General features: G+C 37.4%; 1 protein-coding gene across 1 annotated transcript in view; it reads left to right on the top strand.

The window, feature by feature from the left end:
* The window catches only part of SEMA3D (semaphorin 3D), a 134,997-nt gene that overhangs the window by 6,979 nt on the left and 102,158 nt on the right, over nt 1-25,860 (top strand). The window contains exon 2 of the mRNA XM_029233706.1: nt 17,844-18,004. Within this exon, the coding sequence (XP_029089539.1) occupies nt 17,844-18,004 (161 nt within the window). The remainder of the gene's footprint in view (nt 1-17,843; nt 18,005-25,860) is intronic.

Below are 25,860 nucleotides of genomic sequence, written 5' to 3'. Positions count from 1 at the left end.
CATTATTATAGGATCACTCTGGTTTCTGTACTGTGTGTGCACTGAAAGGGAGAGATCAGGGAAATAGGGAGCCAAGTCTGAGAGGACTGTAATAATCCAGGTGAGAAATGATGGTCTATGAGCCAGACTGGTTGCAGTGGAGGTAGGAGAAGAAGATATGAAGGTAGAGCCAACAGGATTTGTTGATGGATTGGATATGAAGTAAGAGAGAAGTCAAATCTGACTCCATGGTTTTTTTGTTTGTTTGTTTTTGATCTAAGGATGGGGTTACTATTAATTGAGATGGCAGAGATTGTGAAAGAATGTTGTGTGGGAAGATCAAGTGGACATATTCGTTTGAGAAGGCTATTAGATATCTAAGTAAGATGCCTAGAAAGCACTTGAGTATATCATTTTTGGAGTTTATAGACGATGTCAATTGGAGATATGAATTTGGCAGTTAGCATAGAGAAAATTTTAAATCCATGAAATTCTGTGAGACGACTAAGGGATATAGAAAATTTAGAGGATTGAGTTCTGGGATACTCTTAAGTCAGGAAATTAGTGAAAGGAGGACTGAGCATCTAAGTGAACTAAAAGAAGTGCCCAGGTATGTAGGAGGAAAATCAGAAGTTGTGGTGTAGAGAAAGTTAAATGAAGAAAGTAAGAAAAGGAACTATCAGCAGTGTCATATTCAGCTAATGTGTCACGAAAGGTAAGTAAAAATTAACATTAAATTTAACAACAGGGACTTCCCTGGTGGCGCAGTGGTTGGGAGTCCGCCTGCTGATGCAGGGGACGCGGGTTCGTGCCCTGGTCCGGGAGGATCCCACGTGCCGTGGAGCGGCTGGGCGCGTGAGCCATAGCCGCTGAGCCTGCGCGTCCAGAGCCTGTGCTCCGCAACGGGAGAGGCCACAGCAGTGAGAGGCCCGAGTACCGCAAAAAAAAAAAAAAAAAATTTAACAACAGAAGTCTATTGTTGACCTTGATAAGAGCAGTGTCTTTAAGTGTGGGAGCCAGAGCACAACAAGGATGGATTCTGAAGAGCATGGGCTCGGGGGAACTGGAGGCAAGTGTAGACAATTCTTTCAAGGAGTTTTCCCATAATAGAGACGTGGGCAGTAGTAGCTGGAAGGACAATGAGATCAAGAGACTTGTTTTTTTCATGCGCTAAACAACAGCATATTTATTTGTTAATTGAAATAATCTAAGAGAGGAATAATTAATGATTCAGGAGAAATGTGGGATAATTTATACACTATTGAAGAAAATAATGATTTTTTTCCTCTAAAATCAGGCTACTTTTAGAACATATGTTAATAAAACTGGCTTATTTTGCATAATAAACTATTGTTTGGTTCATTGTCAGTGTCAACTGTTGTGTAGGTGGAAAGAGAGGTTAAACAGATATAAAAATATATTCAGTTTGATATATTGATATAGGTTTGTAAGTACTACATATGTTTAGAAAATTGTTATGTAAGGATTTAGAAATAAAACTTCAGAAAGATTAAATAATAACCTCAGAGTCACATTAGTAGATAATTAAAAAGCTGATCCAAGCCTTCTGCGTTTCAGTACAATAGTGTTTGTACTACAACTTGCCTGTATCCAACACTGTGATTTAGTAATGATTAAAATCTATTTAACACTATGTAGAGCATTCTTCTAAACATGATTGATCTGTAGAGGTTCACAGAGTGGTAGAAGTTACCTAATAATATATGGTAACATATGATGTAATATTGCCATACAAAAGTATCACATAAAAAGTGTTCCTGGAATTAGGAACATACATAAAAATCACTGAGGCCTATGTGGTCAGTAGTGTCCTCCTGGCAGGGCAAAGGAGAGCTACATCATGAGACACTTGAATTGCATCCTTGTTATGCATAAATATGGAAGGAATTTATAAGGGCATAATTTAAGTAAAGGCAAATTTTTCTGGGATTAAACCCAGTCCACTATTTTTTGGTTAAAATAGGTTTCTTTGAATAGATCGTATACTGTATATAGTTGGTTTACTATTCTGTAAATTATTGAGGAGATAAAATTTTTTATCTACAATTTCTTGTTCTGTGACTTCACTTACCTAAAATTTGACTCTAATTTCTTGGGTCTTATTAAATAAATTTTAGCAGTGAGATTCTTTCAGTGTAAATGTAAAAATATAAGTTTACAGATATTTTTTTAAATGAATGTCATTGGGTCATTTTAACAGAAAATTTGGCAAATGCCTCTCTCTTAAGAACTTGTAATATACATTTTGCATTTTTCTGAGTCCTTTCAACATGCTGTTTTAATCCTATTAATTCAAAAGAGGCATAAATTAAAGCTAAAGTGCTTTTTACTTAGGAAGAAAGATACTCATAAAGAGGTTTATTTCACTAAAGCCAAAGTGAGCCAGACACAGTCTAGAAAATAAGATAAATATTTCAGTAATCCCAATGGAATGGTAAAGTGGAGGAAGCAATAGAAGTGAACTTGTCTGTGGGTATGTTCCATAAAAACAGTAAGTAGAATTGTTTTGAAAAAGAACCTTGCTTTTCTAAGTAATGGTAAATCTTAAAATATAAAATATAGCTGTAATGGGTGATAGGGCTTAGAGTTAGAAGAGACCTTGATAGGTTTTAGCTTTCTCTGCCATGTACTGTTCTTGTACCATTAGAACAGTTGTTTGCTCTTTCTGAATCTAGGTTTTCTCATCTGGAAATTAGTGATAATCCTTTGGTTAAGGATCAAATGAAATAATAGAGGAAAAGCTCCTTGGAAGTTATAAAGCACAAATGGATATTATGATAGGCTTCAAAGGGAGACCAGACATAATATATTACTGAATTAATTGAAGTAGGATGTGAAGAAAATTCAAGGTCTTTAAAAATATATTTAGGCATCTTGGATACAATTTCTCCTGCCACACATAACAGGACATTTACTTGAAAGTCAATTAATAAATCGTAACTTGTCATCTTTACATTTTCCTTCCAGGTTAATGCATATTATATGAATGTACTTCTCTTCTTTGTATGAGAAAATGGAGGGGAAAAAGTTTTATATGTCTTTGGTTGAAACTAAGTAGGTTATTTATCACTTATAGCAATTAAGTTAGTTATAAGTTAATCACATTGGTCACAGCTGTACATCCCTAACTTATTCTAACAACGTAGTGTGGAGAAGAAAGAAGAGTCCAGCACTTCAAGGCAATTGGGGCCACAGTGTTCTTTAGCTTTTCTACTCCAGCTGTGGTTCAAGGACCAGTAGCGCCAGCATAATTTGAGAGCTTGTTAGAAATGCAGAATCTCAGGCTCCCTCCTAGACTTCTCAGTGAGAGTCTATTTTTTCGCAAGAATCCTAGCTGATCTGAATGCATGTTAATCCTGAGAAGCACTGCTTTTAGAGTGTTTTATTTCCAACTCCCTCCTCTTCCCACCCTCCTCTCCTCCATCCTCCCACCCCCAATACACACAGGAGCATTTGGATATCACAACAGGAATCTCTTATGATTGCAAAGCATTAGAGCCACAGTTGGGTCTCCAAATGGCACATTAACCTCTCTGAATTATTAATAAGTCTGTAATAAATCCTGGTTTAGATGGACAGTAGATAAACCAACATAAACAAGAATTACTAGAGTTTGAAAAATCATCAGTTAAATGTTTGTTAGACTTCTTATGTGAAAGAAGAGGTGATGAATTGCAGCAATGATTTAGACATTATTCTTGTCTGCAAGGGCTTCTGGTCTTTTTAAGGGACAAAATAACTGCAAAAAGATTGATGCCATAGGATTAGGGTAAATAAAACCAAACATTTCAAAGAATTTTGGAGGAGGTTGGGTGTGAAATTGAACTTTGAACATTGGAAGAAATTTAGAGTTTATTGAATAAAGTATATGTTGGCATTGGAGGATTTTGATCATGAAATTCTAACTTAATTCTAATTTAAGGGAGAAAACCAGAATAGACAGCATAATGTGGGAGAGATTGGAGAGGGAGGGGGGCAGGGAACAAGGTTGTTTAGGAGCCTGTTATAGTAATTTTGAGAAGCAGTAATATGGCTCTTAGCCTGGCTGATGATAAGAATAAATGTTTGAGGAAAAGGAATAGATAATTTGCATGAGGAAATCTATAAGGCTTTAAATTTACCTGGAAGTTGATGTGAGGGAAATGCAATATACTTACAGGTAACAGTTATTTAAATAGGGGAATAAAAGAGTAAGGGAATAAGGAAGAGGAACTAAAAACGATTCTGTTATCTTGAGCCTGGGAACTAGGTCATGTCATTAAAGTCATTATAGTCAATAGGACCAGGTGGTTGGGGGGAAAATGACAGTACCAAGCAGGCTACTGGATATTCTGAACTGTGACTTGGGAGAGGCAGTGGGGTTTTAGGTGTCTATTTTGAAGTCATCAGCAGAGAACTAACAATTTATGGGAAACTAAATGGAAAACATGATCTCATTGTTTATGCCCTGTAATACTGACTGAAATTAAGGAAGACATTATTCTGTGACTGTATTTTGAATCTCCCTCTTGGAAGTCCATAAGCATATTCTGATGCAAATTCTGTGCACACCTCTACAGAATTAGCTTCCTTGGGTAAGCTAGAGGACCCTTTCTGGAGAAAACCTAGAGAAAAGTTGCACAGATAACTGACATCTGTTTGTTCTGAATGAAAAGCCAAAAGGAAATTCTCTTGAATCAGTGGAAATTAACTTTCAGATCAGATGTCACACTGAATGCCCAGCATGATAAGTGAAAAACAAAACAAGACATATTCAGGCCAATTATTTTAAGTTTTATAATAGCAAGAGTGAGGAGGTGAAAGGAAAAACAGAAGACATTCAAAAGCTTGGGACACTGATGGCATGAGACTTCTAAACCATAACTTTGGAAGCCAGAGGATAGTATGTAAACGCCTCAGCTCTCTGAGGGTGAAAGCTGTTCAGCCCAGAATTCTATAGTTAGCCCAATTATCAACAAAGGTAAATTAAAGACATTTTCACACGTGGAAAATTTCAAATATATAAGTCACAGTCACTCATTTTTAGGAAACTTCTGGAGATGTGCTCACCAAAATAAGAAAATAAATCACAGAGGAAAGAGATGGGATCCAGGAAAAATGAGTTTCATACTAGGAGAGTGGTAGAAGGAAGTTTGAGGAAGCTATTCCTCAGGTCAGAGAATAGACAGTCCAGATTGGAGCAAGAGGAAGAAAGGGCCAAGAGGGGATGTTTCCTGAAGGAAAACAAAAAACAATCTGACAGAATTCCATTTGAAAATTATATGGAGGCATTTTTCAGAAGGTGTGGAAAGTTTTGATCATGATCTTAAGGAAGTCTAAGCAAATGTCACAATTGAGAAATTATTAACAAAAATGACATTTTTTTTATTTTCAAGAAAGAAAGTATAATCAGAGAACACTACTTTTTGTTTTTTAACATCTTTATTGGAGTATAATTGCTTTACCATGGTGTGCTAGTGTCAGCTTTATAGCAAAGTGAATCAACTATTCATATATATATATATCCCCATATCTCTTCCCTCTTGTGTCTCCCGCCCTCCCACCCTCCCTATCCCACCCCTCTAGGTGGTCACAAAGCACCAAGCTGATCTCCCCGTGCTATGTGGCTGCTTCCCACTAGCTATCAGTTTTACATTTGGTAGTGTATATATGTCCATGCCACTCTCTCACTTTGTCACAGCTTACCCTTCCCCCTCCCCGTGTCCTCAAGTCCATTCTCTAGTAGGTCTGCATCTTTATTCCCATCTTGCCCCTAGGCTCTTCATGACCATTTTTTTTTTGATTCTGTATATATGTGTTAGCATATGGTATTTGTTTTTTTATTTTTTCATTCTGTATGACAGACTCTAGGTCCATCCACCTCACTAGAAATAACTCAATTTCGTTTCTTTTTATGGCTGAGTAATATTCCATTGTATATATGTGCCACATCTTCTTTATCCATTCCTCTGTCGATGGACACTTAGGATGCTTCCATGTCCTGGCTATTGTAAATAGAGCTGCAATGAACATTGTGGTACATGTCTATTTTTGACTTATGGTTTTCTCTGGGTATATGCCCAGTAGTGGGATTGCTGGGTCATATGGTAGTTCTATTTGTAGTTTTTTAAGGAACCTCCATACTGTTCTCCATAGTGGCTGTACCAATTTACATTCCCACCAACAGTGCAAGAGGGTTCCCTTTTCTCTACACCCTCTCCAGCATTTATGGTTTGTAGATTTTTTGATGATGGCTGTTCTGACTGGTGTGAGATGATATCTCATTGTAGTTTTGATTTGCATTTCTCTAATGATTAATGATGTTGAGCATTCTTTCATGTGTTTGTTGGTAATCTGTATATCTTCTTTGGAGAAATGTCTATTTAGGCCTTCTGCCCAATTTTGGATTGGGTTGTTTGTTTTTTTGATATTGAGCTGCATGAGCTGCTTGTAAATTTTGAAGATTAATCCTTTGTCAGTTGCTTCATTTGCAAATATTTTCTCCCATTCTGAGGGTTGTCTTTTGGTTTTGTTTATGGTTTCCTTTGCTGTGTAAAAGCTTTTGAGTTTCATTAGGTCCCATTTGTTTATTTTTGTTTTTATTTCCATTTCTCTAGGAGGTGGGTAAAAAGGATCTTGCTGTGATTTGTGCCATAGAGTGTTCTGCCTATATTTTTCTCTAAGAGTTCGATAGTGTCTGGCCTTACATTTAGGTCTTTAATCCGTTTTGAGTTTGTTTTTGTTTATGGTGTTAGGGAGTGTTCTAATTTCATTCTTTCGCATGTAGCTGTCCAGTTTTCCCAGCACCACTTATTGAAGAGGCTGTCTTTTCTCCATTGTATATTCCTGCCTCCTTTAGCGAAGATAAGGTGACCATATGTGCATAGGTTTATCTCTGGGTTTTCTATCCTGTTCCATTGATCTATATTTCTGTTTTTGTGCCAGTACCATACTGTCTTGATTACTATAGCTTTGTAGTATAGTCTGAAGTCAGGGAGCCTGATTCCTCCAGCTCCGTTTTTCTTTCTCAAGATTGCTTTGGCTATTCGGGGTTTTCTGTGTTTCCACACAAATTGTGAAGTTTTTTGTTCTAGTTCTGTGAAAAATGCCATTGGTAGTTTGATAGGGATTGCATTGAATCTGTAGATTGCTTTGGGTAGTAGAGTCATTTTCACAATGTTGATTCTTCCAATCCAAGAACATGGTATATCTCTCCATCTATTTGTATCACCTTTAATTTCTTTCATCAGTGTCTTATAGTTTTCTGCATACAGGTCTTTTGTCTTCTTAGGTAGGTTTATTCCTAGGTATATTGTTCTTTGTGTTGCAATTGTAAATGAGAGTGTTTCCTTAATTTCTTTTTCAGATTTTTCATCATTAGCGTGTAGGAATGCCAGAGATTTCTGTGCATTAATTTTGTATACTGCTATTTACCAAATTCATTGATTAGCTCTAGCAGTTTTCTGGTAGCATCTTTAGGATTCTCTATGTATAGTGTCATGTCATCTGCAAACAGTGACAGTTTTACTTCTTTTCCGGTTTGGATTCCTTTTATTTCCTTTTCTTCTCTGATTGCTGTGGCTAAAACTTCCAAAACAATCTTGAATAATAGTGGTGAGAGTGAGCAACCTTGTCTTGTTCCTGATCTTAGTGGAAATGGTTTCAGTTTTTCACTATTGAGAATGATGTTGGCTGTGGGTTTGTCATATATGGCCTTTATTATGTTGAGGTAAGTTCCCTCTATGCCTACTTTCTGGAGGGTTTTTATCATAAATGGGTGTTGAATTTTGTCAAAAGCTTTTTTTTGCATCTATTGAGATGATCATATGGTTTTTATCCTTCAATTTGTTAATATGGTGTATCACATTGATTGATTTGCGTATATTGAAGAATCCTTGCATTCCTGGGATAAACCCCAGTTGATCATGGTGTATAATACTTTTAATATGCTATTGGATTCTGTTTGCTAGTATTTTGTTGAGGATTTTTGCATCTAAATTCATCAGTGATATTGGCCTGTAGTTTTCTTTCTTCGTGACATCTTTGTCTAGTTTTGGTATCAGGGTGATGGTGGCTTTGTAGAATGAGTTTGGGAGTGTTCCTCCCTCTGCTATATTTTGGAAGAGTTTGAGAAGGATAGGTGTTAGCTCTTCTCTAAATGTTTGATAGAATTGCCTGTGAAGCCATCTGATCCTGGCCTTTTGTTTGTTGCAAGATTTTTAATCACAGTCTGAATTTCAGTGCTTGTGATTGGTCTGTTTATATTTTCTATTTCTTCCTGGTTCAGTCTCCGAAGGTTGTGCTTTTCTAAGAATTTGTCCATTTCTTCCAGATTGTCCATTTTATTGGCATAGAGTTGCTTGTAGTAATCTCTCATGATCCTTTGTATTTCTGCAGTGTCAGTTGTTACTTCTCCTGTTTCATTTCTAATTCTATTGATTTGGGTCTTCTCCCTTTTTTTCTTGATGAGTCTGGCTAATGGTTTATCAATTTTGTTTATCTTCTCAAAGAACCAGCTTTTAGTTTGATTGATCTTTGCTATCATTTCCTTCATTTCTTTTTCATTTATTTCTGATCTGATCTTTATGATTTCTTTCCTTCTGCTAACTTTGGGTTTTTTTGTTCTTCTTTCTCTAATTGCTTTAGGTGTAAGGTTAGGTTGTTTATTTGAGATGTTTCTTGTTTCTTAAGGTAGGATTGTATTGCTATAAACTTCCCTCTTAGAATTGCTTTTGCTGCATCCCATAGGTTTTGGGTTATCGTGTTTTCATTGTTATTTGTTTCTAGGTATTTTTGATTTCCTCTTTGATTTCTTCAGTGATCTCTTGGTTATTAAGTAGTATATTGTTTAGCCTCCATGTGTTTGTATTTTTTACAGATTTTTTTCCTGTAATCGATGTCTAGTCTCGTAGTGTTGTGGTTGGAAAAGATACTTGATACAATTTCATTTTTCTTAAATTTACCAAGGCTTGATTTGTGACCCAAGGTATGATCTACCCTGGAGAATGTTCCATGAGCACTTGAGAAGAAAGTGTATTCTGCTGTTTTTGGATGGAACGTCCTATAAGTATCAATTAACTCCATCTTGTTTAATGTACCATTTAAAGCTTGTTTCCTTATTTATTTTCATTTTGGATGATCTGTCCATTGCTGAAAGTGGGGTGTTAAAGTCCCCTACTATGGATGTGTTACTGTCGATTTCCCCTTTTATGGCTGTTAGTATTTGCCTTATGGTGTTCCTATGTTGGGTGCATAAATATTTACAATGGTTATATCTTCTTCTTGGATTGATCCCTTGATCATGATGCAGTGTCCTTCTTTGTCACTTGTAATAGTCTCTATTTAGAGAATACTACTTTTCAAAGTAGGGAAGAATATTTACCTTGCGATAGTAATGGAATGATTAAATATAGCTTTTATAAGAATGGACATACCGTAGTGTTAGGAGCTTGGTTGGAGGGAAAGAGTTGGCATAAGAAAGCTAGAACTCTCAACTTCTATGAACAGGAATTCAGTGGAAATGTCTGAAAATGATGTTTTAATAGGTAGTGGTACATACATATTATTTCTATATATGAAAATAATAGAAAATAAACTACTAAATGTGTTAATATGGGGTCTAGATTAGAGGTGGACAGAGGATGGGAGAAGAGACAGATAGGCTTATATATGCTTTTAACTTTACCTTTTGGTATGTATATACTTAACTTCGATTAATATAATTAATTTAAAAAGTAATATTGTTATAAAATATTGTTTTTTAAAGTTATTCTCACAACTCTTTGCTCTGTACATTAACTTGTGGTGATCTTGAGGAATTATTTGGTCTTGTCATATTTGTCTTGCTATTTAGAATCAGTAAAAGATGGTGTATTAAGGTATGACTTTTCTAAGTTTTTTAAAAATTAAATACACATACTAGATTGAAAACAAACTCCTATTCACTTGTGACATGTTTTGATTTTAAATATACCTTGAAATTTGAAAAGGGAGAAATTCTCAATACTTTGAAGGGAATTAAGAAAATTGTCAAAATAGAATCTGTCTTTCCCAGAATTACCCTCTCAACTATTTCTGAGACAGTTTATTCTGTTATTGAACTGTTCTTCTGGAAATGTATCAGTTATTTATAATGTTAGCCATTTTATAGCTCAGTAGGAAAATTTATCATGGCCAAGCTTTTGAGAATTTAAAACAATTCATTCTTACTCAAAGTAAGAATTTAAAAGGCACCCATAATCGTAAATTATGAATCTCACATGTGATGGATTGTATAAAGCGTCTACTGTTGAAAGCTAGCCAAAGAAGAAGAAACCTGTGATTTAAGTGCATGGATGTAGATGAAAATGCGATGGTGTAAAATTACTACACTCCTATTTCACATCCTGTCCTGGCAAGAATGTAGCTTGATGATTAATAGGCTTTATTTGTTCCTAATTTATGTTTCCCTATGTGGCATCATCTGATTTATTATTGATATAGATAATGTTCTGTCTGAGACCTAATGAACAGAATGATTTCCAACATTCCATTGCAGATGAGCAAATGAGTTTCATTTTTTTTTCTTTCTGATTTGAACTTGCATTTGCAAGGTTAGGGTTAGACTTTTCACCTAGGAAAATATAACGATAATACGCCTATAATTTAGTCTTTTGTTGGGAGTTTAGCTTTGAATAACATTCTTTATACATTTGATATTGTTTGAGCAGTTAGCTATGGAGACTAAAAGTACTTAAATAGAGAATAAGGGGTATGTTTGATAGGTGGAAGTGAGCCATCTTGGTGACCAAGGTCTTTTCATATGATCTCAAACCTCAGAAAACCAATTGAAAGTCAGGTAGGGCCAATTTAAGATGAGTTCACTTTCGAAACATTAAATCCAAGAAAGAATTCTTCCCTTGCCTCAGACCAAAAGCGGGAGAGACAAATACAGGTTCACAGAGAGCCAGAGGGACTCAGTGAGCCACAACATTAGTGACTAATTTTCATTTTGGGATGAGCAGTTTGCTCCCTTTACTCAATTCTGGACCCAAACTGAGAACAGGCTTTGGGGGTTGGGGGATGGTAAGGGTGTTTTGGTAGCCAAAACATTTATGGGAACTATGGGACAAAGGAGTTCCATAGAAAGAATCTTGGGAGCCTAACGGTTGGCATGGAAGCCCAGGGAATTCAGAGATCAAGGGGGAGAAGCTGAATTTATGGGGAAGGCAGGAAAAGAACTCCTTTCCTTCTTTATTTAGACAGTTTTGCAGAGAACACACTGGAGATGTGACTGTATTCAAGAACCCTCAGAACAGCCCTACTGATATAATGGCTATTTCCTTGAGGAAAAGGAGGGGGTAGGTGGGGTAAGAATTTGTGCTTTTGTGCTGAATATTCTGAGATGGTAGGGAAAGGTGACAGGGTATTTTTTGGGGGGGGGGTGTTTTTTGTTTGTTTTGCTTTGGTTTTTTTTTTGGCAAGTGCTGAGTCCTAACCACTGGACCACCAGGGAATCCCCAAGGTGACAGGGTTTTGATCTGGATTCATTGTTGGCTGTAAGCTTTCTCTGCTGAGAAATTCTACTGGAAATTGACTTTTCTCAAAGCTGATGTTATTTTTACCCCATGAAATTCTGCCTTTAATAACTTTGATTTTCTTCTTTAAAAAAAGATCTTCCTGTGAAGTGTTCTTTAAAGGATGTGGGAAGCCATTTTTTAGCTATGTAATCTTCTCGTGAGAGAGATTGTCAACTCCACCCAGTTTAGAATTTCTGGCAATAAATGCAGGAATTCAAGGGTTTGGGATTTTATTCATTTAACAGTGAAACATTGAGGAAGTCTGTGCTGCTTAATCCTAAATTTATTAGATTCAGTGTGACTGACCACTCCTTTCCTCTCTGGGGTAGCGAGGAGGACTGTAGAGCATCAGGTCAAATATTTCTTCAGGCTGAATGAACAATTATATGAACGGACACTAAAAGGGAGATACAAAGAATTCTTTTCAGAACAAGCATTTATTTCAAATAGGAGCAGGGATGGTGGGATCTTCAGCCTTGCCCTCACATGGAGGGGCATGTGGCTGTAGGTGAGGGGATTCATTGCTGCTGTATTTTGCCACAAAGAGAAAACTGGTTTTATGAAGCCCACTTAACCATTCTGGGCCTCACTGAATTGGTAACAGAGGAGTCAAACAGGTTTATTGAGAAGATCTCCCTTTAGCTCTAATTGCCGTATACCGTATTTCTGTTCTTCCCAAAGGTTAGAGACTACCTGCTCCAAAGAACAGAGCAATGGCATGGAGTAAATAGTTGAATGACAGTTTGTTACTTGATACGTTGTCCGTTTTAACAAAGTTCAATGTTAGGTTCTAATGCCCTAGAGCTCCAGGGTTGGAAGGCGATCAGAGACCATTTAGTTTCTCTACCCACTGTATTAGCGAGAATTGTGTTATTTGGCTTTTGCTAATGGAGACACAGAGAGGAAGTCCTTTCTATTTTACTATTAAAAATATTTAACAGTCTACTACTTTAAGTACTGTTGTCCTTTGTCACAAGTATATTCTTGGAACTTCCCTGGTGGTCCAGTGGTTAAGACTCGGTGCTCCCAATGCACGGAATTACCCCAGGGCATGGGTTTGATCCCTGGTCGGGGAACTAAGGTCCTGCATCCCACATGCCACAAGGTGTGGCCTAAATAAATAAATAACTAGATAAATAAAGTCTCCAGCCACTGGGAAAAAAAATGTATATTCTCATTTTTGTTGTGGATGAGCATTTTCTCTCCACTAGGCTGTGAGGTCCATGAGAGTGGAACTCGTTATCAGTCGTTGGAGCATGTGCACAGTACCTGGCGATCTTAGATGAGTCAGTTGTTTGCTTTCAAAAATCTAGTTTTATGAGGGTAGAGACTTACTTTGTTGTGTTAGAGATGAGAAATTATTCTAAATATGTTATTAACTGTATGTGGGAGACATACAATTTACCTGTGACTTCTGGTAAGATATCAGGGGATGTTGATGAACCCTGGACATACTCTTCAGCAATGCACATATACGTACAAATATAGGAAAATACCATGCTTTTTATAGGAGTTTTGAACCTCAGAACCATCCCGTTGCTCTGCCGTGGTTTGTTTGTTTATTTATTTATTTATTTATTGAGGTACATGGGCCTCTCACTGTTGTGGCCTCTCCCGTTGCGGAGCACAGGCTCCGGACGTGCAGACTCAGCCGCTCCGCGGCATGTAGGATCTTCCCGGACCGGGCCACGAACCCGTGTCCCCTGCATCGGCAGGTGGACTCTCAACCACTCCACCACCAGGGAAGCTCTGCCGTGGTTTATTCATCATGGATTATGAACATCTGGTCTGTGTCGTCATTCAATTAAAATCCATCATGTGCATGATTTCCATAGTTAAACTAGTGGAGTAAACGAGGAATCATAACTCTGCTGCGTTTATTTCAGAAATAATCAGCTGTAGATTTTTCAAGAATGTACTGAGAACAAGAGTGGGAATTTGAGGGCCTGGGTGATTGAGTGAGATTACAAACTGAGAACAAGGTGATAGGACAATGAATTGCTAAAAGAACGGGTAGAAGGAGTGATTATGGTAGTTTCGGTCAAAGGTTTAGGTAGATAGAACAAAGAATGCATTTAGGACCTAGAAGTCTGAGGAAAGGTGGGGCTGGCTAAGTAAGTACAGAGCAGGCCCTATCTGAATGGCATTTGTGAAGCCATTCACCCCACCACCAAAAGGGGATAAAAAACAAGACGAAGTTTCTGTTCAAAAGGATTATAAACTGTGGACAACCTTAAAAATCACGTGCCTGAGACTTGCCAGTTTAAGAAAAGAAAAAATAAAGCTTTGAAATATATTGCCAAATTATTAGTCTTTAACTTGCATGAGTTTGCAGCCTGCACAGCTAGCATCCATATCTGGTTCCTGAAACCCTTGGAGTGTATCAGCTTTAGGTGTTAAGATTCAGACTCGGGATTTAACTTTTTTTTTCTAGGCTTTTGTTGATGATCCCGTGGAAACAAAAATGACTTTGCTTGGTTTGGCAGAAATGCAAGAAAGACAAACTGTTTGGGGAAGAGGGAACCTGTTCCAATCCCTGTCCCAAGGTCTTTTCAAAATGTGTGCATCAGCCTGTCATATGTAATGCCTAAGTCTTGTTATTTAGTTTGGCTACAAAGCATCTGGGAAGCATGCTTTAATCGTTCTGATGCTAACATTGTTACAAGGCAATGTTAAATCATTTTGAAGTGATAGTGCTTCAGGTTAGTCACTATTTTTGCAGCTGTTTTTCCTTGTCAAATTTGTTTGAAACTAAAACCAATAGAATTAATTATGGTAAAAGAAAATAAAGCAAATGATGACCTCAACTTTATTTTTCTCACTGTTTGCGTAGAGACGGAAAATGAGATGCAAGATTCTTAAATGTCGTCCTCTTCCCGTTAGCACTGCCATGATTCAGGGACTCACCACGTTTCAGAAACTTCTGGGGAGCCTCTCTGCCCCCATCTTTCCTGATTCTCATCCATCCTGAACACTGCAGCCAGACTTATTTTTGTAATACTCAGCTATAGTCTCTGTCACTTTTCCTGCACAAAATACTTTAGTGGCTTTCAGTTACCTACATAATACCGGACCTCCGCAGCCTGCCATCTTATGCCCTAATTACCTGGAGGCATCCTCACTTCTCACTGCCCCTGCCTCTTCTCTCTGTTCCAGCATACTGAACTACTGCAATTCCCCAAATTTATTAAAGTGCTTGATTTGTCTCAGACTCTGAGATACGTGCTGGGGTTTCCAAGATAAGTAAGGCCTGGTCTTGGCCCTGAAGGAACTCATACCCCATAGTAGGAGATAGCATTAAACATGCAGTACGTAAGTATAATATATGATGGTGTGTACCCTTGTACATTCTAGCACTCTTCTGCTTGGAATAAACTTTTCTTTATGTTTTTCCTGTAAAAATTCTGTCTGTCCTTCAAGACTGTTCACAAGTATCACCTCCTTTTGTAAGGCGATGCACAATTAATTACTTGAAAGATTTGTTAACATTTTTTATACACTTGTATTATAATTTATTGTGCTTATGTTGTATTGTCTATGCATATGTTGTACTGTCTGTGCATATCTATTCGCACAGGGATCTGTGAGCTCCTTGATGGTAGGACTCAGCCATTCCACGACCTTAAGCAGCATGTTCAATACTTAACACGTACTAGAAGCTTATAAATATTTGTGGACAGAGTAGCTTTTTAATGTTATTCAAATATTATTTAAAAAAACATAGAGCTGTTCTAATCTTCATAAGTCAGATTTAATGGAAGATGAGATAATACTCTTTAATAGAACTCATTTGGCCCAAACCGGAGTTTAATATTCAAAGTAACAGTTAATGTTTTTTGAACTTTTCCTATTTTCAAGGCATTGTTCTAAGAACTTTATATAAATTACCTCCTTTAATCATCATGAGAATTACTTTATAGATGAGAAAACCAAGGCACAGAGAGTTTAAATTTGTTGTCCTCGATCACACAGCCAGAGTTGCAAAACTAGGATATGATGCAGCTGATCTGGGCCTAAAGCTCACACTCTTGCTTATTAGGCTTAGCCATGTTTCATTTTGTAATTAACATTGCAATGCATAGTTCAAAATAGTTGACTATAATCTATGGACACTTGAAATAGCATGGATTTATAACCTAAAACCTACGTTCCTCTATTAGTTGGGTCAAGATATCCTCTTGGAAATCCCTTTACATACTTCCATTTTGCCCATTTCATTCTTAGTTAAACAAGGCGAAATCCCATGGAAGATACAGCATTGCCTGATTGAATAAAGGTTTGTGTGAAATGTTTTCACTTTTTAAGGCTTTAGATAGTATCTGTCTTGTCTGTTCTCTTGGTTCCATTCTTTTCCCTTCTGTTCTACTTTGCAATCAATATGGAATATTTACTGGATATCAGCCCTGCAAAAATAGGCTTATTACTACATTTGAAGATGCTAAAATATATTATCCCATTGTGTCTTTGGTCTGAAAAACGCTTAATGTTTTATTTAACTTCAGTAGAAAAATAATTCGTGTAGAGTTAAGACTTCGATCCAGGGTGCACAAAGCATGATTCATAAATATTAATAAGACATTTATGTTTGGTAAAGCCACACTCACTTGAGAATTCAAATAGTATCGTGTCTTCTTCAGCATATGACCTTTTAGTTTGTCAAAACTAAGACAAAAAATCTATCTCAGTGACTAAAAGAAGTAACATTTAATCATTGTAAATTAGAAAAGTAGAGTGACAGGAATTCTCAAAAACATCAAATAGTAATAAAGCCCACAGTTGATGGATAGAATATATTGGCTTTAAATTTAAGGGACTCAGATATCCATTTTACAGAGATTGAAAACTGCCATTACACATTTTGGAAGCATCTTGATGCCTGTTTCTAAGACATCGTCTCTTTTTACTTTTCTCATTAATTGATAATGAATTGCTTGAACATAATGATTTAGTTTTAAAGTCCAGTAACATAATGGACTTTAATAAAAGTGATGAGTGATATTATTATCTTATTGGTATTTAATAGTCTAGGGTTGTAGAAAATGTGAGGGTATGTTTTGTACTTGGGGTGAAACATATTGAAAAGATTTGGGCTCCTGTAAACTCAGACCTAAATTTATTTATTTATTTTGTTTGGTTTTATTTTTGGTTTTTGGTTGTTTTGGTCATGCCACATGGCTTGCGGGATCTTAGTTCCTTGACCAGAGATTGAACCTGTGCCCTCAGCAGTGGGAGCGTGGAGTCCTAACCACTAACCCTCAGACCTAAATTTAAATAGGAATCTGTTCGTATCACAATTATAACCGAAACAAAGAATTAGGCCCGGTAACAAACCAAAGATAAATGGAGACTGGGATTGAGGTTATATTATCAGCTTTGCCACCATAATTTTGTGACTTTAGGGCATGTGGCTTCATCTTGATGGAATTAAACACCTCCATTTATAACATCATGAATTTGCATTAATTGATTTTTAAGGTCCCTTCTTGCTTTATAATTCTGATTCCATCACTGGTTCAGGATCACATCTCCTTCAGAATCCATTGCTTCTTTGTTTACATCTTGCTGTATATGTGAAATAGGCATCGTGTAATCTTCCAGACATGGGGTCAATCTGAACACTATCAAAAGTAGAAGGGGAAAAAAAATGCCTGAGATTTATCACACACTTAGTTTGCTGCTTACTTTGCATACATTGATAATTTGATCAGTTTGCAAATCTTACTGTAGTTGGTAGATGCTTTAATTTATAACTTAAGAAGGCAGGGACTTCCCTGGTGGCGCAGTGGTTAAGACTCCGCCTGCCAATGCAGGAGGCACAGGTTCGAACCCTGGTCCGGGAAGATCCCACGTTCCGTAGAGCAACTAAGCCCGTGTACCACGACTACCTGGACACTGCAATGAAGAGTAGCCCCCGCTCACCTGCCGCAACTAGAGAAAGCCCATGTGCAGCAATGAATACCCAATGCAGCCAAAAATAGATAAGTAGATTTATTTTAGAAAAGGTATTTAAAAAAAAGGTAAAACAGCGTTGTGAGAAATTTTGCATTTATTGCTTTTGTGTTAACATGTTTTATATTCATTTTTGATAATAAGATAAACATGTCAATAAAATACAAATATAAGTTCCATCTCTTGCTAAATGAGTATGTGCTAAAAACTGTATATTGTTTTCATATATCTAAATTGGAGCTTTCATGCTGTGTATATGCATTTACAAAGTGGAACAGTGTGTGTATGGAGGCAAATAAAGATTTTGCTTATTCAGAATTTTTTCTTTGTTTTTATCCTTCTTTTACTTCCCCGTAGACTTGCTGCTTTCAAATAGCTGTATTCCCTTTTTGGGCTCATCGGAAGGACTGGATTTCCAAACCACTTTGTTGGATGAGGAGAGGGGCAGGCTGCTGCTGGGAGCCAAGGACCACATCTTCCTGCTCAGTCTGGTTGACATAAACAAAAATTTTAAGAAGGTCAGTTTATTTCTATATAGTTTACTGAATGCATTTATTTTCATCTATGCCCTTTTCCTTCGCTTTTGTTTTGTTTTAAGTGATTCAGTGTCAAATGCAGTAGGTCATTTACATGTCAAAAAAGAACATGTTAAAAGAACTTATTGCCTCTGATACATGTTTTTGGATTTTTATGGATTTAAGTACAAGAGTGAGTGTAATACTAAAACCTTTGAAAATCTGAATGAAAGGCATGAAAAGTTAGTAAATGGATACTACTTTACATAACAGAAATGCAAAGTTTTGGATTTAAAAGCTGGAAAATGAGTTATTCATGAAATATTAACATTTATATCTATAGCAATTATTGTAAAATTAAATTTTTATTAATTTTCAATGAATAAGCATACTTAACGATAGTGTGGCTCTGGTAGCATTTTAGCACCACACTGGTTTCTCCACACTCTCCTTTTATATCTGAGCAAGTTTCTTCTATGGCTCAGTCACATTCAGGTAGGGAAGATGAATAACGCCTCACTTGTGGGCTCATTAAGAACAATCTTAGCACTTAAAAGAAATATATACTAGTTATTCAAAACCCAAAAAGCAATTGCTGTTGTATCCTACATTTTCAACTAGCACTGTGATACCCAAAGAAAAGACTGTCACTCTGTTTTATCAATTATTGTTAGCCAGTAATTTAGTAAATATCAATATCTACGCAAACAAAAATGGATACCAAGACTAGAAGAGTTGAATGACTGATGAGAAGACATAATATATGACCTATTCTGCATCTATGAGGTATCTTTGATTGTTTTTCTTTCTCTTCTTTGCCAGAAGAAATACTGCTGCAAAAGAAATATAAGGAGCCATTTCAAGATTTCAGGTCAATAGTTCCCAACACTGAGTTTTTAGAGACTTCTTCCTATTCAGAGTTATGTGTAGGTCATTCTGGGACTTTGAAGCTTCATACGGCTTTCACTTACAATGACCACTTTAACTTAACCCTCTAATTTTGAGTTAGTAAAATAAATATCAGTTGTTCAGTTATTTGAGTTATATCAGCACTCAGGGCTTCAGTCTACATAGGCAAAATATTTGTCACCATATGTGTTACTATCACTTAATGAACACATGCATTAGAAACAATGTTTTTGCTCTTCTAATCACTTAATTTTTAAATAGTACTTCCACACATTTTTGAGGTCCACCAAAGGAAAAGGAATAATGTTTTATGAATGCTCAGGTATGATAAAGAAATAATCTTTGAATGCAAATGTATATGCATGCATTCCATGTAATCTGTGTTTCTAGAAGAAGAATGAGGGCTAAAATATTTCCAGTAGTTGTTCTTGACTTGTGTTATTCCAAACACACAAACTCATAAGGTTATCTTATTTGTTTTGGAATTATTCTGCAGCCCAGATATTGTTTACAGTAAGGTGGAATAAACGGCTGATTATGTGCTAGAATTTGAAAAACTTGTCCTTTCATTCTGCTATTACAGCTCCATTCCATTCTTTTTTTTTTAAACATCTTTATTGGAGTATAATTGCTTTACAATGGTGTGTTAGTTTCTGCTTTATAACAAAGTGAATCAGTTATACCTATACATATGTTCCCATATCTCTTCCCTCTTGTGTCTCCCGCCCTCCCACCCTCCCTATCCGACCCCTCTAGGTGGTCACAAAGCACCCAGCTGATCTCCCTGTGCTATGCAGCTGCTTCCCACTATCTATTTTACGTTTGGTAGTGTATATATGTCCATGCCACTCTCTGACTTTGTCACAGCTTACCCTTCCCCTTCCCCATATCCTCAAGTCCATTCTCTAGTAGGTCTGTGTCTTTATTCCCGTCTTGCCCCTAGGTTCTTCATAAACTTTTTTTTTTTCTTAGATTCCATAAATATGTGTTAGCATACGGTATTTGTTTTTCTCTTTCTGACTTACTTCACTCTGTATGACGGACTCTAGGTCCATCCACCTCACTACAAATAACTCAATTTTGTTTCTTTTTATGGCTGAGTAATATTCCATTGTATATATGTGCCACATCTTCTTTATCCATTCATCTGTCGATGGACACTTAGGTTGCTTACATGTCCTGGCTATTGTAAATAGAGCTGCAATGAACACTTTGGTACATGACTCTTTTTGAATTATGGTTTTCTCAGGGTATATGCCCAGTACTGGGATTGCTGGGTCGTATGGTAATTTGTTCAGTTTTTTAAGGAACCACCGTACTGTTCTCCATAGTGGCTGTATCAATTTACATTCCCACCAACAGTGGAAGAGGGTTCCCTTTTCTCCACACCCTCTCCAGCATTTACGGTTTGTAGATTTTTTGATGATGGCTATTCTGACTGGTGTGAGATGATATCTCATTGTAGTTTTGATTTGCATTTCTCTAATGATTAATGATGTTGAGCATTCTTTCATGTGTTTGTTGGCAATCTGTATATCTGCTTTGGAGAAAAGTCTATTTAGATCTTCTGCCTATTTTTGGATTGGGTTGTTTTTTTTTTTTTTGATATTGAGCTGCATGAGCTGCCTGTAAATTTTGGAGATAAATCCTTTGTCAGTTGCTTCATTTGCAAATATTTTCTCCCATTCTGACGGTTGTCTTTTGGTCTTGTTTATGGTTTCCTTTGCTCTGAAAAAGCTTTGAAGTTTCATTAGGTCCCATTTGTTTATTTTTGATTTTATTTCCATTTCTCAAGGAGATGGGTCAAAAAGGATCTTGCTGTGATTTATGTCATAGAATGTTCTGCCTATGTCTTCCTCTAAGAGTTTGATAGTGTCTGGCCTTACATTTAGGTCTTTAATCCATTTTGAGTTCACTTTTGTGTATGGTGTTAGGGAGTGTTCTAATTTCAATCTTTTACATGTAGCTGCCCAGTTTTCCCAGCACTACTTATTGAAGAGGCTGTCTTTTCTCCACTGAATATCCTTGCCTCCTTCATCAAAGATAAGGTGACCATATGTGCGTAGGTTTATCTCTGGGCTTTCTATCCTGTTCCATTGATCTATATTTCTGTTTTTGTGCAGTACCATACTGTCTTGATTACTGTAGCTTTGTCGTATAGTCTGAAGTCGGGGAGCCTGATTCCTCCAGCTCCGTTTTTCGTTCTCAAGATTGCTTTGGCTATTCGGAGTCTTCTGTGTTTCCACACAAATTATGAAATTTTTTGTTCTAGTTCTGTGAAAATTGCCATTGGTAGTTTGGTAGGGATTGCATTGAATCTGTAGATTGCTTTGGGTAGTAGAGTCATTTTCACAATATTGATTCTTCCAATCCAAGAACATGGTATATCTCTCCATCTATTTGTATCATCTTTAATTTCTTTCATCAGTGTCTTATAATTTTCTGCATACAGGTGTTTTGTCTCCTTCATTAGGTTTATTCCTACATATTTTATTCTTTGTGTTGCAGTTGTAAATGGGAGTGTTTTCTTAATTACACTTTCAGATTTTTCATCATTAGTGTATAGGAACGCCAGAGATTTCTGTTCATTAATTTTGTATCCTGCTACTTTACCAAATTCATTGATTAGCTCTGGTAGTTTTCTGGTAGCATCTTTAGGATTCTCTATGTACAGTATCATGTCATCTGCAAACAGTGACAGCTTTACTTCTTCTTTTCCGATTTGGATTCCTTTTACTTCTGTTTCTTCTCTGATTCGTGTGGCTAAAATTTCCAAAACAATGTTGAGTAATAGTGGTGAGAGTGGGCAACCTTGTCTTGTTCCTGACCTTAGTGGAAAGGGTTTCAGTTTTTCACCATTGAGAACGATGTTGGCTGTGGGTTTGTCATATATGGCCTTTATCATGTTGAGGAAAGTTCCCTCTATGCTTACTTTCTGGAGGGTTTTTATCATAAATGGGTGTTGAATTTTGTCGAAAGCTTTCTCTGCATCGATTGAGATGACTGTATATCGTTTTTCTCCTTCAATTTGTTAATATGGTGTATCACATTGATTGATTGGCGTATACTGAAGAATCCTTGCATTCCTGGGATAAACCCCACTTGATCATGGTGTATGATCCTTTAATGTGCTGTTGGATTCTGTTTGCTAGTATTTTGTTGAGGAGTTTTGAATCTATGTTCATCAGTGATATTGGCCTGTAGTTTTCTTTCTTTGTGACATCTTTGTCTGGTTTTGGTATCAGGGTGATGGTGGCCTCGTAGAATGAGCTTGGGAGTGTTCCTCCCTCTGCTATATTTTGGAAGAGTTTGAGAAGAGTAGGTATTATCTCTTCTCTAAATGTTTGATAGAATTCGCCTGTGAAGCCATCTGATCCTGGGCTTTTGTTTGTTGCAAGATTTTTAATCACAGTTTCAATTTCAGTGCTTGTGATTGGTCTGTTCATATTTTCTATTTCTTCCTGATTCAGCCTTGGCAGGTTGTGCATTTCTAAGAATTTGTCCATTTCTTCCAGGTTGTCCATTTTATTGGCATAGAGTTGCTTGTAGTAATCTCTCATGATCCTTTGTATTTCTGCAGTGTCAGTTGTTACTTCTGCTTTTTCATTTCTAATTCTATTGATTTGAGTCTTCTGCCTTTTTTTCTTGTTGAGTCTGGCTAATGGTTTATCAATTTTGTTTATCTTCTCAAAGAACCAGCTTTTAGATTTATTGATCTTTGCTGTTGTTTCCTTTATTTCTTTTTCATTTATTTCTGATCTGATCTTTATGATTTCTTTCCTTCTGCTAACTTTGGGGATTTTTGTTCTTCTTTCTCTAATTGCTTTAGGTGTAAGGTTAGGTTGTTTGAGATGTTTCTTGTTTCTTAAGGTAGGATTGTATTGCTATAAACGTCCCTCTTAAAAGTGCTTTTGCTGCATCCCATAGGTTGTGGGTTGTCGTGTTTTCATTGTCATTTGTTTCTAGGTATTTTTTGATTTCCTCTTTGATTTCTTCAGTGATCTCTTGGTTATTAAGTAGTATATTGTTTAGCCTCCATGTGTTTGTATTTTTTACAGATTTTATCCTGTAATCGAAATCTACTCTCATAGCCTTGTGGTCAGAAAAGATACTTGATATGATTTCAATTTTCTTAAATTTACCAAGGCTTGATTTGTGACCCAAGATATGATCTACCCTGGAGAATGTTCCATGAGCCCTTGAGAAGAATGTGTATTCTGTTGTTTTTGGATGGAATGTCCTGTAAATATCAATTAAGTACATCTTCTTTAATGTATCATTTAAAGCTTGTGTTTCCTTATTTATTTTCATTTTGGATGATCTGTCCATTGCTGAAAGTGGGGTGTTAAAGTCCTCTACTATGAATGTGTTACTGTCGATTTCCCCTTTTATGGCTGTTAGTATTTGCCTTATGTATTGAGGTGTTCCTATGTTGGGTGCATAAATATTTACAAGTGTTATATTTTCTCCTTGGATCGATCTCTTGATCATTATGTAGTGTCCTTCTTTGTCTCTTCTAATATTCTTTATTTTAAAGTCTATTTTGTCTGATATGAGAATTGCTACTCCATCTTTCTTTTGATTTCCATTTGCATGGAATATCTTTTTCCATCCCCTCACTTTCAGTCTGTATGTATCCCTAGGTCTGAAGTGCGTCTCGTTTAGACAGCATATATATGGGTCTTGTTTTTGTATCCATTCAGCCAGTCTATGTCTTTTGGTTGGAGCATTTAATACATTTACATTTAAGGTAAGTATCAGTATATATGTTCCTATTCCCATTTTCTTCATTGTTTTGGGTTTGTTATCATAGGTCTTTTCCTTCTCTTGTGTTTCCGGCCTAGAGAAGTTCCTTTAGCATTTGTTGTAAAGCTGGTTTGGTGGTGCTGAATTCTCTTAGCTTTTGCTTGTCTGTAAAGGTTTTAATTTCTCCATCAAATCTGAATGAGATCCTTGCTGGGTAGAGTAATCTTGGTTGTAGGTTTTTCTCCTTCATCACTTTAAATATGTCCTGCCACTCCCTCTGGCTTGCAGAGTTTCTGCTGAAAGATCAGCTGTTAACCTTATGGGGATTCCCTTGTGTGTTATTTGTTGTTTTTCCCTTGCTGCTTTTAATATGTTTTCTTTGTATTTAATTTTTGACAGTTTGATTAATATGTGTCTTGGCGTGTTTGTCCTTGGATGTATCCCGTATGGGACTCTCTGTGCTTCCTGGATTTGATTAACTATTTCCTTTCCCATATTAGGGAAGTTTTCAACTATAATCGCTTCACTCTTTTCTCAGTCCCTTTCTTTTTCTCTTCTTCTTCTGGGACCCCTATAATTTGAATGTTGGTGCATTTAATGTTGTCCCAGAGGTCTCTGAAACTGTCCTCAGTTCTTTTCATTCTTTTTTCTTTATTCTGCTCTGCAGCAGTTATTTCCACTATTTTATCTTCCAGGTCACTTATCCGTTCTTCTGCCTCAGTTATTCTGCTATAGTTTCCTTCTAGAGAATTTTTCATTTCATTTATTGTGTTGTTCATCATTGTTTGTTTGCTCTTTCATTCTTCTAGGTCCTTGTTAAATGTTTCTTGCATTTTCTCTATTCTATTTCCAAGATTTGGGATCATCTTTACCATCATTATTCTGAATTCTTTTTCAGGTAGACTGCCTATTTCCTCTTCATTTGTTAGGTGTGGTGGGTTTTCACCTTGCTCCTTCATCTGCTGTGTGTTTATCTGTCTTCTCATTTTGCTTAACTTACTGTGTTTGGGGTTTCCTTTTCACAGGCTGCATGTTCGTAGTTCCCGTTGTTTTTGGTATCTGTCCCCAGTGGCTAAGGTTGGTTCATCGGGTTTTGTAGGCTTCCTGGTGGAGGGGACTAGTGCCGGTGTTCTGGTGGCTGAGGCTGGATCTTGTCTTTCTCGTGGGCAGGTCAATGTCTGGTGGCGTGTTTTGTGGTGTCTGTGGCCTTATTATGATTTTAGGCAGCCTCTGTGCTAATGGGTGGGGTTGTGTTCCTGTCTTGTTAATTGTTTGGCATAGGGTGTCCAGCACTGTAGCTTGCTGGTCATTGAGTGAAGCTGGGTCTTGGCGTTGAGATGGAGATCTCTGGGAGATTTTCACCCTTTGGTATTACTTGGAGCTGGGAAGTCTCTTGTGGACCAGTGTCCTGAAGTTGGCTCTCCCACCTCAGAGGTACAGCACTGACTCCTGGATGGAGCACTAAGAGCCTTTCAACCACACGACTCAGAATAAAAGGGAGAAAATCTAGGACAGACAGAACCCTAGGACAAATGGTAAAAGCAAAGCTATACAGACAAAAATCACACACAGAAGCATACACATACACACTCACAAAAAGAGAAAAAGGGGGAAAAAATATATATCTTTGCTCCCAAAGTCCACCTCCTCAATTTGGGATGATTCGTTGTCTATTCATGTATTCCACAGATGCAGGGTACATCAAGTTGATTGTGGAGCTTTAATCCGCTGCTTCTGAGGCTGCTGGGAGAAATTTTCCTTTCTCTTCTTTGTTCGCACAGCTCCCGGCGTTCAGCTTTGTATTTGGCCCTGCCTCTGCGTGTAGGTCGCCTGAGGGCATCTGTTCTTTGCTCAAACGGGGTTAAAGGAGCCACTGATTCGGGGGCTCTGGCTCACTCAGGCCGGGGGGAGGGAGGGGCACTGAGTGCGGGGCGAGCCTGCGGCGGCAGAGGCTGTTGTGACGTTGCACCAGCTTGAGGCGCGCGGTGCGTTCTCCCGGGGACGTTGACCCTGGATCCCGGGACCCTGGCAGTGGCAGGCTGCACAGGCTCTCGGGAGGGGAGGTGTGGATAGTGACCTGTGCTTGCTCACAGGCTTCTTGGTGGCAGCAGCAGCAGCCTTAGCGTCTCACGCCCGTCTCTGGGGTCCGCGCTGATAGCCGCGGCTCGCGCCCGTCTGTGGAGCTCCTTTTAGCGGCGCTCTTA

Source organism: Monodon monoceros, unplaced genomic scaffold (assembly GCF_005190385.1).
Source record: "Monodon monoceros isolate NGI ecotype Baffin Bay Population unplaced genomic scaffold, NGI_Narwhal_1 Super_Scaffold_2, whole genome shotgun sequence".
NCBI classification, from domain to species: Eukaryota; Metazoa; Chordata; class Mammalia; order Artiodactyla; family Monodontidae; genus Monodon; species Monodon monoceros.
This window is presented reverse-complemented; position numbering and strand designations above follow the sequence as displayed.